This window comes from Thamnophis sirtalis, unplaced genomic scaffold (genome assembly GCF_051295495.1).
Source record: "Thamnophis sirtalis isolate CommonGarterSnake01/CBP01778 unplaced genomic scaffold, rThaSir2_p1.2 scaffold_4, whole genome shotgun sequence".
Taxonomy (NCBI): domain Eukaryota; kingdom Metazoa; phylum Chordata; class Lepidosauria; order Squamata; family Natricidae; genus Thamnophis; species Thamnophis sirtalis.
This window is the reverse complement of record NW_028261384.1, coordinates 92,254,750-92,269,652: the sequence shown is the minus strand read 5'-3', so window position 1 is coordinate 92,269,652 and position 14,903 is coordinate 92,254,750. Positions and strand designations below refer to the sequence as shown.

Sequence of the window (14,903 nt, the reverse complement as noted above, 5' to 3'; positions counted from 1 at the left end):
TGGGGAGGGAGAGATATTTCTCAACCTCCTTGGGGATGAGAAGAATTGCTGCAAAACTGAGTTTCCTGAAGTGGACCATTAAAGTCCTAAACAACTGAAAAAATGATCTAGTAAAACCAAGAGCAACATGGAAACAAAAGCAAATAAAACATCCCTAGGAGCAAAACAAATTAAAGTTTAATTTGTGTACATTGTTCAATGGACTGTTAAATTGGCCATGCCCATCTAGTCACATGACCTAACCATGCTCACCCAGCCACATGACCATCTAGCTAGGTCCACCCAGCCCGGCCCACCCAGCAGTCTGGGGGACGGTAAATTGACCCCCGTTTAAAACGTTTGAGGACCCCTGCTGTAGACCTTCCAAAATTGGAAAAACTATTTTGAATACAAAATGTCAAAACCTAAAGGGATTCAGTATTGGCTAAAATTTAATGATCTTTTTAAACTAGAGGAAAATGACTTCCCTCAGGCCATGTTAAGAAGAGAAAACTACCGGTATTTTAGCAATGGATAAACTGGAATTGAAGTTATTTCTATAGGTGTGATAAATTAGCCCAAATAATTTATAAGCAATCATGTAAGTTATGAGAATTCCAAAAGAATTGTGTAATGTACATAGCTCATTACAAATGCTGGGTAAACTGAGAAACTTTCCCTCAGTTCCCAATTTAAAATATTCACAATTAAAAAGTAATGATCATCCAAGAACAGCACCACAGAGTTACATGTGTGTATCATGTATATGATGATTTTCTCTATAGCACAGAAACATTCTCCCAGAAAAGAAGATCTCATTAAGTTCAATTAATAATTGAAGAAATTCTCCCTGCTACAGACTTGTTATCTCCTGGTGGCTTCTGGTATTTACATTGGATCCAGACCCTGTACATGGTGATTTGTTTTCCTCTGTTCACCTGGAGGCGGCGGTCAACAATATTTTGAATTTTCTCTAAGCCAGCAGTAGAGAACAGAAAATCCAACTCATCTACGATACAAAGGAAAGAATTTAATTTACCTAAGTTTTCTTATTAATAGCTATAAAAGACAAGTTTCAATTATTTATTGATCACGACATGGCAATGAAATAAAAAATATCAATGTAGCCAAATCATTAAAATTATACCTTGTAGGGAAACCATTTTTGGTCGGACAATTTAGAGGAATTCCACAGTCAAAAGCTTTTAAGGAAATTGTTGAGGATGTTTGGTAGCATAGATTCCCCCAACATATTTCTCATGGGAAAGAAATATAGCCTTAGAAAGTAAGAAAAGCTCTCAAGAAGTTATGATAGAAAACAAATGAAGTTGTCATGTAGTTTCATAACTAGTAGACCAGCTAATTTTAAAGGTGACAACTTAGCATCCTAGTTGATTCTGTAATAATTCAGGATTAATGTATTGCTCCAATCAGACTGTACATCTCCAGTGAGAATGGCAGAAGCTATAAGATATGTCTATAGAGCTTCCCAATCAAAACTATAAGATCATCTCCTCCTTAGGAATGCCTCTCAATTGCAAGTCTCCTTACTGGGTAAAACTGCCATTTGATTACCTTGTGTGAAGAAATAAACTCTGGTTCCATCTCCTTTCACATAGAAATTATCAGCCAGACATTGACCTGAAGAGAAGAATGAGATTTGACTGCAAATGCATTTGTTCCACTTTCCTTCTGTCTCCCACTACCCCTCAAAAAGATAAAGGCAGTAATACCAATTCTACTGTCAAAACACTTTAGCAAAGGCAATATTTTTTCTTAATTTAGTACACAGTGGTACTTCAATTCTTGCTGAAGTATTCTTAAATTCATGAACTATATGCAGAAATCTAGCAGCAATAACCAGACAGTGGTATCTGGATGAAAAAGAACTCACACAATCTATAATTGATTTCTTTACCCTCAGAAGTGCTTGTCTGTCAAACAAAATAACATTAAGCAACTGTTCTTAATTTTTCACTTTCCCAGATCATTGTCAGAAATATTCTGATCTGCATATGGTCAAAGACATAACCTGCACATTATTTGCAACAATATTACCACTTCCTTCATGGCAACAAGTAATTCCTGGTTAAAAACTGAAAATGTTAGCCCCAAAAGAACAAGAAAAGACAGTTTTCATCAACTAAGTCATAGATTTCAGTTTATTTTATATGAATTACTAAATCACTAAAGTTTTTGAAAATCATCACACGTTAGGATTTGGCAATGCAGTGTCTGTGATTGTATCTGTACATGTGACCTCTATAGTGGCATTCATGAAACCTCAAAATTAAATTAAAAATTTATTTCTTTAAAAATATGTGAAATCTCACAATGAAATAATAACAAAATTTCAGGGTACTCATCTGAAATCCCATGAAATGTTAACATAGAACACCAGATTAAATTGGATCTGATGATTATAGGATTTAATCTCATAGGGCTCATATCACATCTTGCAATCATCATCATGAATCACCATTGGTGTACCAACCATAGAAACCACTGATTTCACAAACTCAGAAAAAGTTGACATTCATTCACAAACAATATCTTGTGAATGCTGTTTTTGTTAGTGGAGCAGAGCAAACATAGTCTTGTACCTACTCAAACTACTTTGATATCATGAAAATGGCTAGTATTTTATTTTAATGAGAAGTAGAGTGATTACATTTTTTAAATATCATAGTTTTGCCTTCACCCTACCTTTTTTAAAGCGAAGTTGGGCTAGATCAAAACGGCCATAATCTCGTAATAAAATAATTCCACCAGGTTTTAGAAGTTGGCTAAGCCTATTGATTACACACTGCATTCTGGGAAAAAGAAAGAGAAAAAAGTCAATACCTATTGAGGGGCTCACTACAAAAGTTTCATTTTGAAACAGGTCATCATATCTCTACCCCTCCCCAATGCACATTTCTCTACTAGAGAAATACAATGTAACATCAGCATTTCATACTTTTCTGGAAGAATAGATGAAAGGACGAAGATAAGGACGATCACGTCAAGGCTCTCGTCTGGCATTGGAAAAGGCGTCTGATTCTTGGTCAGGTCATGAACGAACGCAAAGCAACGAGAGGCATCATATTCTGGATGGGCCTGTATGTTCACACAATTATCTTTCTTATAGCAGTTCCTATTTCATAGAAACCTGTGGAGTAAATTAAGCTAAGAGAGAGAAACTTGCCCAAATCCCACCCAAGTAGCCTCATAGCTGCACCAAGGGCTTTTTAGATGTTCCAATATACACATAAACTTGCTACAGCAAACCACCCATATTTCTGTGGGAAATCCCTGAACATATATGGATACGAGAAACCTTTAATGGGATAAACAGTTCTATTTCATCTAGTTTCTTATTTTCACAAATGAACAGCATTTTTGAAGAGTTGATGTTCTATTAGAGGAGTCATGGAGACAATAATAAATGGAGCTCACCCCTTTCATTGTTCTTATTTTTTGTTTACAGGGGTGATGTATTGTTTAAATATCTATACTCTTATCTTCAATAGAATATGTTAGGAGACAATAAAAATTACATACTTTCAGAAATAAAGGAAGCTAGCTAAGAAAATTACCAGGACAAGATCCACTGCTGTAGTAGAGAAGTCACAACAATACACAAAAAGGCCTGGATCACTGAAATGAAACAGAAGTTTATCAGAAACACTTTTTATTTAGAAGGGCAAGCTGCTACAGTTTCCAAAGATAGCATCTAGAGCAGTGACTGTTTTCCATTAGAAAGAGGCTAAATATGGGATAAACAAAGACTCCATCACAATTATGCACAACAAGAGGATAAACTTTCCATTAAAATTTTTACTCTCCGGTCAAGTAGAATTATATGTTAGTCAGGATCAAATCAAGTGACTAGAAACAGAACAAAGATGGAGTAAAATGCTCACTGTTGCTTCAAATAATTTTTTATTTATTTAGTATTGGGACTTATAGACTTTTCTAATCAATTGATTTTGAGCAAGATCATAATTTGAATTAAAATAATACATCACACTCAATATTGTTTTTAACATAAATAGAAACTATTATGTTAGCCAACAACCAAACTCTCTAGAAAACATAAATGAAATGGTTATTCATTCAGAGGGGCAATTATAAGAACTCCATAAATAAGAATGAGAAATCATTACACCAAATGGGACCTCTTTTAGGTGAGCTGACAAGACAACTCCTAGAGATATTAACAATCTAATGCTGTGTTAAAGTTTAGGCTTTTGTACCAACCAAATTCAAAATGTATAAAAATGCAATTTAAGTACACTAATTGGCTTTCCTGCTGTCAGATATATGCAATCTATTTGTATTATTATAAATATACAAATGTAAACTGTACATAATTTCAGAATATTAGTCTTCATGTTGGGGAAAAATCTCCTAAATTGGGAATGGATTACTTCAAAATGAGGTGAAAAGGACTATGCATCTAAGTGATCCCACAATGCTAGAAAGTATCTATGCAATTTGAGTTGGAATTTTTCTTACTTGTTGGTTTGAAGGATAGGAAAGACTGTGTTTCCTGCACCACATCCCACCTGTCAATAAAAGAATCAGGTCTGAATTATTTTGCTATGATAAAAGTTAACGAAATAATAAAATTGCTAGATAGTTTGAGACTTCCAAAGACTTTTGTTACTTTCATGTCACAAGAGTACTGTGGTTTCCCTTCTGGAAATAATGTTTTATTATCTAAGCTTGCTTCCCTTATATTCGTCATGTGTTGCCATAAACATGTTATTTCTGAGGTCAGCAATTAGTTTTTTTTTAAGGACTGCATTTGTAAATTAAATGTAACAGACAACAGCATCATTCTACTCTAAAATAAGTGAGTTTCTTTGGGGAAAAAAAGTCATCTATTTTCCTTTGAGAACCTATTTAGTTTAGAAACGTTGCTAGTTATTCATTCCTATTTTTTCCCCATTCATATTGTACTTTTCAAATGCAAAATACACTATCTGGCAAGGCTCACAGGCAGCACCATTGAAGGCATATAGTAAGTTTGTGAGTAATTATGACTGAAAACAAAAGAACTTCAGCTTGAACTCAAAGTTCACTAATAATTACTTAGTAATAGCTAACACAAGGCGCATGCCATCATGACTACTGCATTAATTGTCAAAGGAGGTCTGGAACAGTTAGTAGACCTATGCAAACTGATGTTGCATTTTATTCATAGCCATTGTATAAAGATTAAAGATACCAATTCAAGGTGATATTTTGATTCAAAAGTGAAGGATTATGCTTCAATGCCTTCAAATAGACAAAGTAATGGGCAAGTAATGAGAAGGGCTAGCAGAAGTATCTTCTGTGCTTTGCAGAATAAAAGCACACCCTTAGAGCAGCCACTTTAATGTGGCTTGGCTGAACCAAGCTTTTAGTAAACTACACGGGCCTGCTTTAGTCGAAATGAAGTGCCTCTTTGATGCGTTGCATAATAGTAGTAGCCACTCCTCCTAAACAGGATGCTGAGTCAATTAGGATTGTGCACTCAGTGCAGCATTCTTAAATTTTGATTTGTAGTGTTTTTACCTCTAATATTCTGTACGTAGCAGATGATCCTGGGAAGTCACCATCTTTCTCTTCCTGCAGCTGTGATGCCATTTTATCGTCTGACTGCAGTTGATGGATGATGTTACTATTATTCTTTCTTACTGTATCCAGATGTTCTAAGTCTTTACTATCTCCTGCACAAAATTTGTCAGAATAGCTTCCAAGACTTGAATTTTTGATGTTTTTCACAGTTTCCTTAGAATTATGTAAGCCTATCTGACCTTGAGGATGGTTTGGAGCTAGTTCAGGAAACTCAGTGAACAACCAATGTCGATCTTTAAAAAATCCATTTTCATGGGTTTTATAGAAATCATCCCAATACATGTTCGCATTGATTTCATAAGCATCTTGAAAGAAGAAAAAGGATAATAAATCAGCAATTCCATTTATAAAGTCTCACAAATTATATAATTTAGCAATGATATCTTAAGTGTAGCAGGAACTCTACACGATAATTTGCTTTATTGCTGCCTTTTCATTTAAGATATTTACTGTTGTAACTAGTTTCTCATATACCCAAGAAGCACATCCTTCAAAATCAGATAATATCTGACTGTTAGTCTGAATCTCAGTTCTCTGAAGCTAAGAGCTTATATAGCTAGGATCTTATGCTAGGAGCTTATATATTTTTTAAAAAAATGATATTCTAACTAGGAAAACACTTGTGTCAATCATGGATATCATGAAGAGTGAAGCTACCCACTAATCTGTCCTAATGATTTCACTAGAACTAAAAGCAAACTTTTTTTAGATTAAGATAAATATTTTATTGCTATTGATATATCCTCCTATTGTTTCATGTTTATCTTTTAATCTTGTAAAAATATCCTTTGATAAGAATATATATGGTTCTGTTCTATTATATGTATGTGTATGTGTGTATGTGTGTGAGTGTGTGAGAAAAGGATTGGTTGCAATCCTTTTAATAGGTTTGTCACATATAAAAAGAAGAATTTTCATTATATAGTCTGTAGTACCTTGCTGATCTTGTGGTACTAACTGCATGCTCTGTTCTTGGACCTTTGCTTGTGCAGCAGCTTCCTGCTCTTCAGACCATTCCACATTATCCCTACAAAAAAGAAATGTTAACCCACCACAGTTAATTGTTAAGTATTAAAATCCAATTCTTCAGTACAAAGATAGAAGGCTACAGAAACACAAATAATAGAGGAATGGACTGTAAAGATAGCTGAGTTTGCAGAAATGGCTATATCGACTTGTTTAAAGACGGAACTAGAATTACTTTTATAAATGCCTGGAAACCCTTTGTAGTCATTTTGCTGAAAATGGATAAAAATTAAATTATTTCAGGTTTTATTGATTAGAAAGCCTTTGTTTATTGGAGGAAAGCAACTATATATGCAATACAGAGGTGGACATGGCAATTTCTAAGAATAGCTGATAGAAACAAGACAAAGTTGCTTTGAATACTTTTCTTGCTTTTTTGTACTCTTCATCCCTTTTCCCTTTTCCCCCTAATTCTTCTGTTTCTGAAAGTTTTAAAATCTTCGTAAAATCTTTTAAATAAAAAATGTCATTAAAAATTAAAATCAGTTCTTCGGACCTAATCTTGCATACAGGTACCATCAGACAAAATAACCACACATACAAAGGATAAATATTTTTGGACCTGTGATGAAGGGAAAAGTGGCCAGCGACAGCCAAGGCAAAATTTAATGTCAACGGCCATTATATCATGTAAGTATAGCTAATTACATACAGGTAGACCTTGCTCACTGACTGCCTCATTTAGTGACCGCTTGAAATTAAGGCAGAATTTTTAAAAAAGGCTTGCAACCAATCTTTTCATTTACAACAGTTGCAGAATCTTGGGGGGGTGGCGTGTCACATGATTACCATTTGTGCTCTTTACAACTGGCTTGTGACAAGCAGAGTTAATGGAGACCATGCAAATAAAATTGTAACTTACAGTCACATTAATATTTGCTTAATGATCAAAGTGCCAGTAAAGTGGTAAACCCATCACAATCATATTAATTTTCTGCTTAGTGACTGTGACCCTTTGCAACAGTTTAGGTTATGTTACATACTTTGCAATAGTTGTTGTTAACAAGGACTGCTGTACTTATGTTCTAAGATGTGGCACGTGTGATGACATCATTTATGTATCCTCGGTTGCACCCCATTAGGAGTAGCGGAATTTGCAGTAAAAGATAAAAACTGCAGCTAAAATATTTGGTGGCTTGATGTGGCTATAAGGCTTTATAAATATGAGAAAAAGCAATTAATACTGTGTATTCATCTCCCCCAATTTTTCTCAAGAAGTTCTTATTCTTGATTACTGCTGATAAATAGCTGAACATCGTCTATTAATTTACCTTTTCATCTTCCTTTGTGTCAACTAAGCTTAACATTTCATCCTTTCGATCTGTTAAGATGCAGCATTAATATAAGGCGTATAGAGAACAAAACAGGTAATGCGGTTTTGTTTTATTTTGTGAGATCCCACGTAGGGACCTGGCATAAACTATGGAATACCTAAAACGGATCAGAAAAGAGATTGCAGAGAGAAGCAGCCACAATCGCTACTTACCAGGCGTTGTGTTGAAAAACCCGAGCCGCATCGGTGAGAAAACGATTCCCAAACTGCTTCCTTTTCTTTTCATCTCGGCTGGGCGCAGCCATCATGCAAGACGGACACGACAGACAGGTCAAGGGAATGAACATCCGACCCGGAAGAAGAAGGAGAGGACTTGATTTCTTGTGCTCTTTCTACCGCTCTTGAGGTTCGTGCAAGAGAGAAACGAGATCGCCCAATGCGCATGCGTGAGATGCTAAGGCTTGCTTGCTTTCAAAGCGTGTCTTTACTTAAAGGAGGAGGTTGCCTCGCTTCCTGGATTTCCCATGTCAAGCTGTCTTCGAAAATGAATCTTGAGACGGTCTGCCTCCCTGGACTTTTGTTCCTTTCTAGAAGGAAGGAATATTAATAGACCCATCTTCTAAAAAATACGGTATTTGGGTTGCAAATAACACAAACCCGAACAATGATTTTAAACGTTTTAAGTATCTGACATCTTTTGCAAGTCAATGAAGAATAAAATTTCTGTATACAGCTGAGCTCTAGAAATCACTTGAACAATGTACCAAAATATCTTGATTGCAACTCAAAATGAAAGTATTTTAGTGGAAATAAGGCTTCAAACCAGTTCATAGCTTCTAATATTAACAATAGCTTTTATTATACTTTTGCTGAATGACAATTCCATATTTACAGAAACTTGGTGAGATGAAACCGACAAATAAAACATACAGCTAGAAGGATATAAATTATTTAAAAGAAATAGACCAAATAAAAGAGGAGGGGGAGTTGCACTATATATAAGAAATGATTACCTCTACAGAAATAGAGCACAACAATAATGAGAACTATCTTGAATGCATTTGGGTCAATATTAAAGGTTGGGGGGGGGGGAATGACATTGCCATAGGTCTATATTACAGGCCACCCAATCCTGCAGATGAAGTAGATGAACTTTTTGCTAGTCAGCTAACTAAGATATGTAGGAAGCACACCACAATAGCAGTGGGGGATTTAAATACGCTGACATCAACTGGGAAACAAACTCTGCACCAAGTGGAAGATCCAACAGGTTCCTAACAAACCTAGCAGACAACTTTGTCTCCCAAAAAGTAGAGAAGGGAACAAGGGGATCAGCCATATTGGACTTAATTCTCACTAACTGAGAGGAAACAATAGAAGGTGTTGAAGCCACAGGAACCCAAGTGACCATGCAATATTGGAATTCAACTTTATGCAAACACAAGTAGTAGAACAAAGTCAAACTAGAGTCTTGGACTTTAAGAGAGCTAATTTCAATAAACTTAGAGCTTGGGAAAAATTCCATGGATGAGAATCCTCAAGAAGCTTGGGAGATTTTGAAAAATGAGATTACAAAAGCCCAGTCTAGCACAATACCAATGAAGAAGAAAAGTAACAACTCCCAAAAGAAACCAGCATGGCTGCATAAAGAAATCTCTTGACAATTTGAAAGACAAAAAAGATAAGTATAAAAAGTGGAAAGGCAGGGGGACATAACTAAGGCAGAATATCAGCAAATAGTCCGAGCATGTAATAGCCTTTTGCCTCCGCGGCTCTCCCTCCAGCCTCGTCTGGGCTCCTCAGCGGGCCTGCCGGAGCTCTGGGAGAAAGCGGCAGGAGCCGAGGCTGGCCATTCGGGGCTTGGAAGGGGGAGCAGAATGCGGGTCCTCTGCTCCCGGAAAGTCCGGGGAGGGAAGTGGGGCTGGCCCGTTTCCTCCCGGGGCTGCTTGGAGATGGAACCAGGGCTGCGGAGACTCGCCCACTGCTGGCTTCTCTGGAGTGGAGGGGGGGCGATAGAAGCGGAGCTGAGCCTCTTGCCGCTGCGGGCCTGGCTTGCGGAGTGCAAAAAGGAGAGGGGACCTCTTGGAACACCCCCACCCCCACCCCTCTTCACCTTTCAGCTCTCGCTCCAGCCTGGGCAGGAACTGGCGCTCTTCTGCTGCAGGCGGGACATACTCCTGGTGGCCTGCGGCTCTGGCACCTGCAAGGTGGGAGTGTTTGCCTGCGGGGCGGGCAAAGGCCGAAAGAAAGCGCTCCACCGCTTCTGTTTGACATAAAGGCGCCCCGCACCCCGCAGCTGGGTCAGACATAGCTGCAGGGTGCGAGACACCTCTTATTTCGGACATAGCTGCTGTGGGGGGTGGGGGGCAAAAGCCGCTTTCTTTCTTTTTGCCTCACCAGCCATAAGCTTCACCGCACATCACTGATAAACAGAGGGATAGAATCAAGATCACGTGAAGTGTTAATACCACTTTATAATGCCTTGGTAAGGCCACACTTGGAATACTGCATTCATTTTTGGTCACCATGATGTAGAAAAGATGTGGAGACTCTAGAAAGAGTGCAGAGAAGAGCAACAAAGATGATTAGGAGACTGGAGACTAAAACATATGAAGAACAGTTACAGGAACTAGGTAGTCTAGTTTAATGAAAAAAGGACTAGGGGAGACATGATAGCAGTGTTCCAATATCTTAGGGGTTGCCACAAAGAAGAGGGAGTCAAGCTATTTTCCAAGGAACCTGAGGGTAGAACAAGAAGCAATGGGTGGAAACTAATCAAGGAGAGAAGCAACTTAGAACTGAGGAGAAATTTCCTGACAGAACAATTAACCAGTGGAATAGCTTGCCTCCAGAAGTTGTGAATGCTCCAACACTGGAAGTCTTTAAGAAGATGTTGGATAGCCATTTGTCTGGAGTGGTATAGAGTTTCCTGCCTAGGCAGGGGGTTGGATTAGAAGATGTCCAAGGTCCCTTCCAACTCTGCTATTGTATTGTATTATTTAATCTTTAACTGGCATGATGGGGGTTTGATCAATCTCGGAAGAGTAATATGATTATTCCTTATGCACAATGTCCAATCATGTTTTAAACAGAATTAGAAACTGTTGAAGGAGCTGTACACAAATGGTACCACATTCAAATATAATTAATTTTGAAAAAGCCAAGCAAGATTGATTAAATCAATATTTTGATAGGGAATCCTAAAGACTAGGCTGGGAAGTTTTAAAAACAAAGCCACCTATACATTGCCCCCCTCATGGAGATATTTTGGATTTTTTTGTGTGCAAGATTTTACAAGCAGAACCATTCTGTGCACAGAACATAAAAACTGGGATGGGTGGTCTGTGCCTAAATAAAAACAACCGAGAATTGTTAGATCCCTTTATGGACCAAAAGTCAGATATTCTAGCAATATTGATACATAGGTGGGGACAGTTAGGTAAGAATAGGAAATATCCAAGATATTGCTGGTAGATGTAGAAAGTGAAGGACCTGAGAAAATTGGGGGCAGAAAAGTATGGTGTGCTGGAAGCTATGTACAGTGATGATATAGAGGGATTTTGATTTTACAGTATTTGTTTCATAAAATCTCATTGCATTTTTGCTTAGATGGAAACTCACAGTAACAAATAACTTGTTTCTGATGAAATCATTTGAAACAGTGTGACATGCAATAGAGTGTTCCATACAGATTCCTAAAATTGTTCATGAAATTGTCAAACTTAAAACTTCAGTTTGTGTCCTTTGACTGAATGATGTTCTCAGGTATTATCCTCTTCCCCCCATAAGCGTGTAAGAAGATAAGAAGAAACCCTAATTTACACTGATCGGTTGTACTGACCAGTCACACTCGCTCAACCAAACTTACGTGATACATTTATTGTATTGAAATGGGAATCCCGCACAGGCTACCTAGAGTTGTTCAAAAACAAGGATATAAATTTAAACAATCAGCAGATAATTTTGTTTTGCAGCTTGTACCATTGTCAGTGTTTTCAGTTTGCAATTAGCATATAGAAAAATCTCCTTCAAATCAAGTTTAATTTATGAACTTCTGGCTCACATTGCAGCGAGATGGGACACTTGGAGCTTGTCTCTATGCTCCCGTGCTGAGTTCATCCTGTCGAAGGGCTCCAAAAGGAGATAAGCCACCCTGAAGGGGTGTTGAAGAAAAGAGGTGCACCCTGTAGGTCTTGGAGAGCAGCATCTCTCCTGCTTGACTCAGGGCTCTTTTCCCTCTAATCCATGACGAGGAGAAGAGGCAGCCATCATGGCTGCTGTGAAGCTGGGACAACCAAGGCAACAAAGAAAGTGCAGGAGCGGAGTAGATGAACAGTGATTGGGTGAGATGATCCCTTTTTTATCTAGAATCTAAACCCAAAAGGAAAAAAAGGTGGTGAATAATTGCTTAAATAAAAATTGCAGACCCAAAACTTTCAAACACTCTGGAGGTCTGGCAGCATAAGATGGTAGAGATGGGAGAAATATTCAGACTAAATAGTAAAGAGGTAGATGTAGCTAGAGACAAAGATCCAAGAGAGGAATATGGGAGGCAAGCCAAAAAACAAATAAGAATTGAGATATTAAAATGGGCAAGAGATGACGGAAAGAACTTTAAATATAATGGTGGCTAGAGTAAAAGCTAGAATAGAAGTTGAAATACGTATTTTTATATAATAGAACAAAAGCAATAGCTAGATGGTTAGCTTAGAGGTTGAAAGATGGTATTGCTGTGCATGCTCAAATAATATTGTGATTGGCATCAGAATGGCACATTGAAATTCTGAACAACTAAACAATGAAGTATTATATTTTAATACAAACGTGTAAACACTAAGATTACACAAATTTGACTGATGTAATAAATATTGTTATTGTTATTTGTATCAAAAGATACCCAGATTCCACACTGTTCATATATTGATGTTGATGAATATTTTTTTTTTAAAAAACACCACGTTTAATTTTTGGTGACTTCGTGGTCTTCATCCATATAGTTTTTCTGGCAACAGTTCAGGTGTGTCTATCACTGCCTTCTTGCAGGGTTTTTACCTTTTTATATTTCTACTTTCCACTCTCATTTACCATCATGATATCCTGTAAAGATCTCTCTCTCTCAGGGGCTTCTTCTCAACTGCTGATTATGCCCAACAACTTTGTTAATTGACTAGGGCTGTGAACCTGAGTGAATGAGCCTGTAATAAGGTCAGCTGGATATCCCAGTTTGCAATATGGAAATAACTGCATTGGTAAAATGATTTTGTTGCAAAGCTAAAAACAACACAACTGTCATAAAATTAGATAGAGGTTTCAATCCCAATTTCTCCACTGATTTGCAAACAATTTCTTCCATTCAGAATCATGATTTTTTGTTTTTTTCCATTTGAAGTCCAGATTTGCCTGTTCGGTCAATGTGATCTAATTATTATTTCTTGGTTAAGCATTTAGATCATGTGCTCACAGTGTAGCCATTATACCATTCAACAGAACTTTCATGCAGCTAAAAAAATGACCACTTAATCTTGCAATTATACAGGTGCACGCTCTAATAATTAATGCTAAATAATAGGTTGATAAATTCAATGGAGCATTATAACAAATAATGGATTAAGCCAAAGGTGGTATTCAGCAGGTTTTGACCAGTTCTGGAGAACTGATAGCAGAAATTTTGAGTAGTTCAGAGAACCAGTAAATACCACCTCTGACTGGGCTTGCCCTCATCTATTCTCTGCCTTCCGAGTTGCACCTGGTCAGGAAGAAATGGGGATTTTGCAGTAACCTTCTCCTGCAGTAGGGTAGGAATGGAGATTTTGCAGTATCCTTCCCCTGTCATGCTCACCAAGCCATGTCATGCCATGCCCACCAAGCCACGCTCACAGAACTTGTAGTAAAAAAAATGGAATCCCACCACTGGATTAAGCATGAAGAAGGATATTCTAATCATGACTAGAAGCTCTGTAGCTGGAGAGGAATCTATTGAAAACAGAAAATTTGGAGCTAGAGACTTGCAGTGATGCAAGATAATGGCTAATAGAATTTTCTGTAGAAAATGGTATGTTATAAACACAGTCTTTCAATAACACAATATTTTATATAGTACTTGTAGGTCTCAAAATGGACAACACTGTAATTAAATAGATTATATCTTACATAGCACTGAATGAAAAGATTTTGTGCTGATTTGCAGAAACATCAGGTACTAATCACCAAAAAATACGACTAAATTTTTTTACAAAGAGTCCAATTCCAATAAGAGATAACTTTGAATGTTCCTGAAGAAAAAATATTGAGGTTAGCAACAAATTAAAAAACCGGATCTTGTGGGCAAGGAAATTATTATTTGATAATATTGAAAATTATTGTTAAAAGAGAAAGCTGGAAAGTGCATAACAAGTTTGCTGAATATCTAATTCCCACAGTGCAGACTTAAGTCTAAATATATTTACCCATTTAGTATGGCTGTATTACTATTATACTTTTCATCTATTCCACTACTCTGATATTATTATTATTATTTGTTGTTTTGCATGTACACTGAGATCTTATGCACCAGAGACAAATTCCTTGTGTGTCACGCTTGGCCAAATAAAGTATTCTATTCCCATTCTCACTTCCAATTCTCATTCCCAATTCCATTCCATTCCTTTCCATTCTTAGCATTATTTTAGTATTCTGTTTTGAGGATTAAAAATGTAAAAGTAGTTGTTTTAGCAAATGTCAGCACCTTGCTAATGTAGGCTGGATTGGACCTTAATTATATTTAGGAGATTATCAGGAAATCTCAGGATTATAGACTAGAGTAGAAAATTGAGCAAAAGATCTTGGAAAGGCAACAAGGAATTTTCATCCTTTTTACACATCCATAGCCATAGAATTTCTAGGGATCAAACTCAAGGTAGATTTTAAATTCTTTTATACCTTTAGAAAAAATATCTTTTGAGTGTAACAATGGTGAACTTGTAAAAAAAGTATGGTATTTAAAAACCAATGTGAGTGCATTTTCATTGTGCAACAAGTG

General features: G+C 37.0%; 1 protein-coding gene across 3 annotated transcripts; it reads right to left on the bottom strand.

Annotated features, from left to right (window-relative positions):
* Positions 1-155: 155 nt before the first annotated feature.
* Positions 156-8,245, bottom strand: LOC106548114 (tRNA N(3)-cytidine methyltransferase METTL2). Of its 3 annotated transcripts, none has more exons than XM_087713402.1 (9): positions 8,099-8,244; positions 6,522-6,613; positions 5,524-5,891; positions 4,480-4,529; positions 3,558-3,618; positions 2,939-3,021; positions 2,686-2,792; positions 1,555-1,620; positions 156-988 (listed from the first exon to the last, which is right to left on the bottom strand). In XM_087713402.1, exons 1-9 carry the CDS (start codon positions 8,230-8,232, stop codon positions 804-806), a joined length of 1,146 nt encoding a protein of 381 aa, XP_087569528.1. In that variant the 5' UTR covers positions 8,233-8,244; the 3' UTR covers positions 156-803. The 3 variants fall into 3 exon arrangements, with proteins under 3 accessions (XP_087569528.1, XP_013920912.2, XP_087569529.1); XM_014065437.2 differs by having other exon boundaries at positions 2,939-3,078; positions 8,099-8,243; XM_087713403.1 differs by lacking the exon at positions 1,555-1,620 and having other exon boundaries at positions 2,939-3,078; positions 8,099-8,245.
* Positions 8,246-14,903: the final 6,658 nt, after the last annotated feature.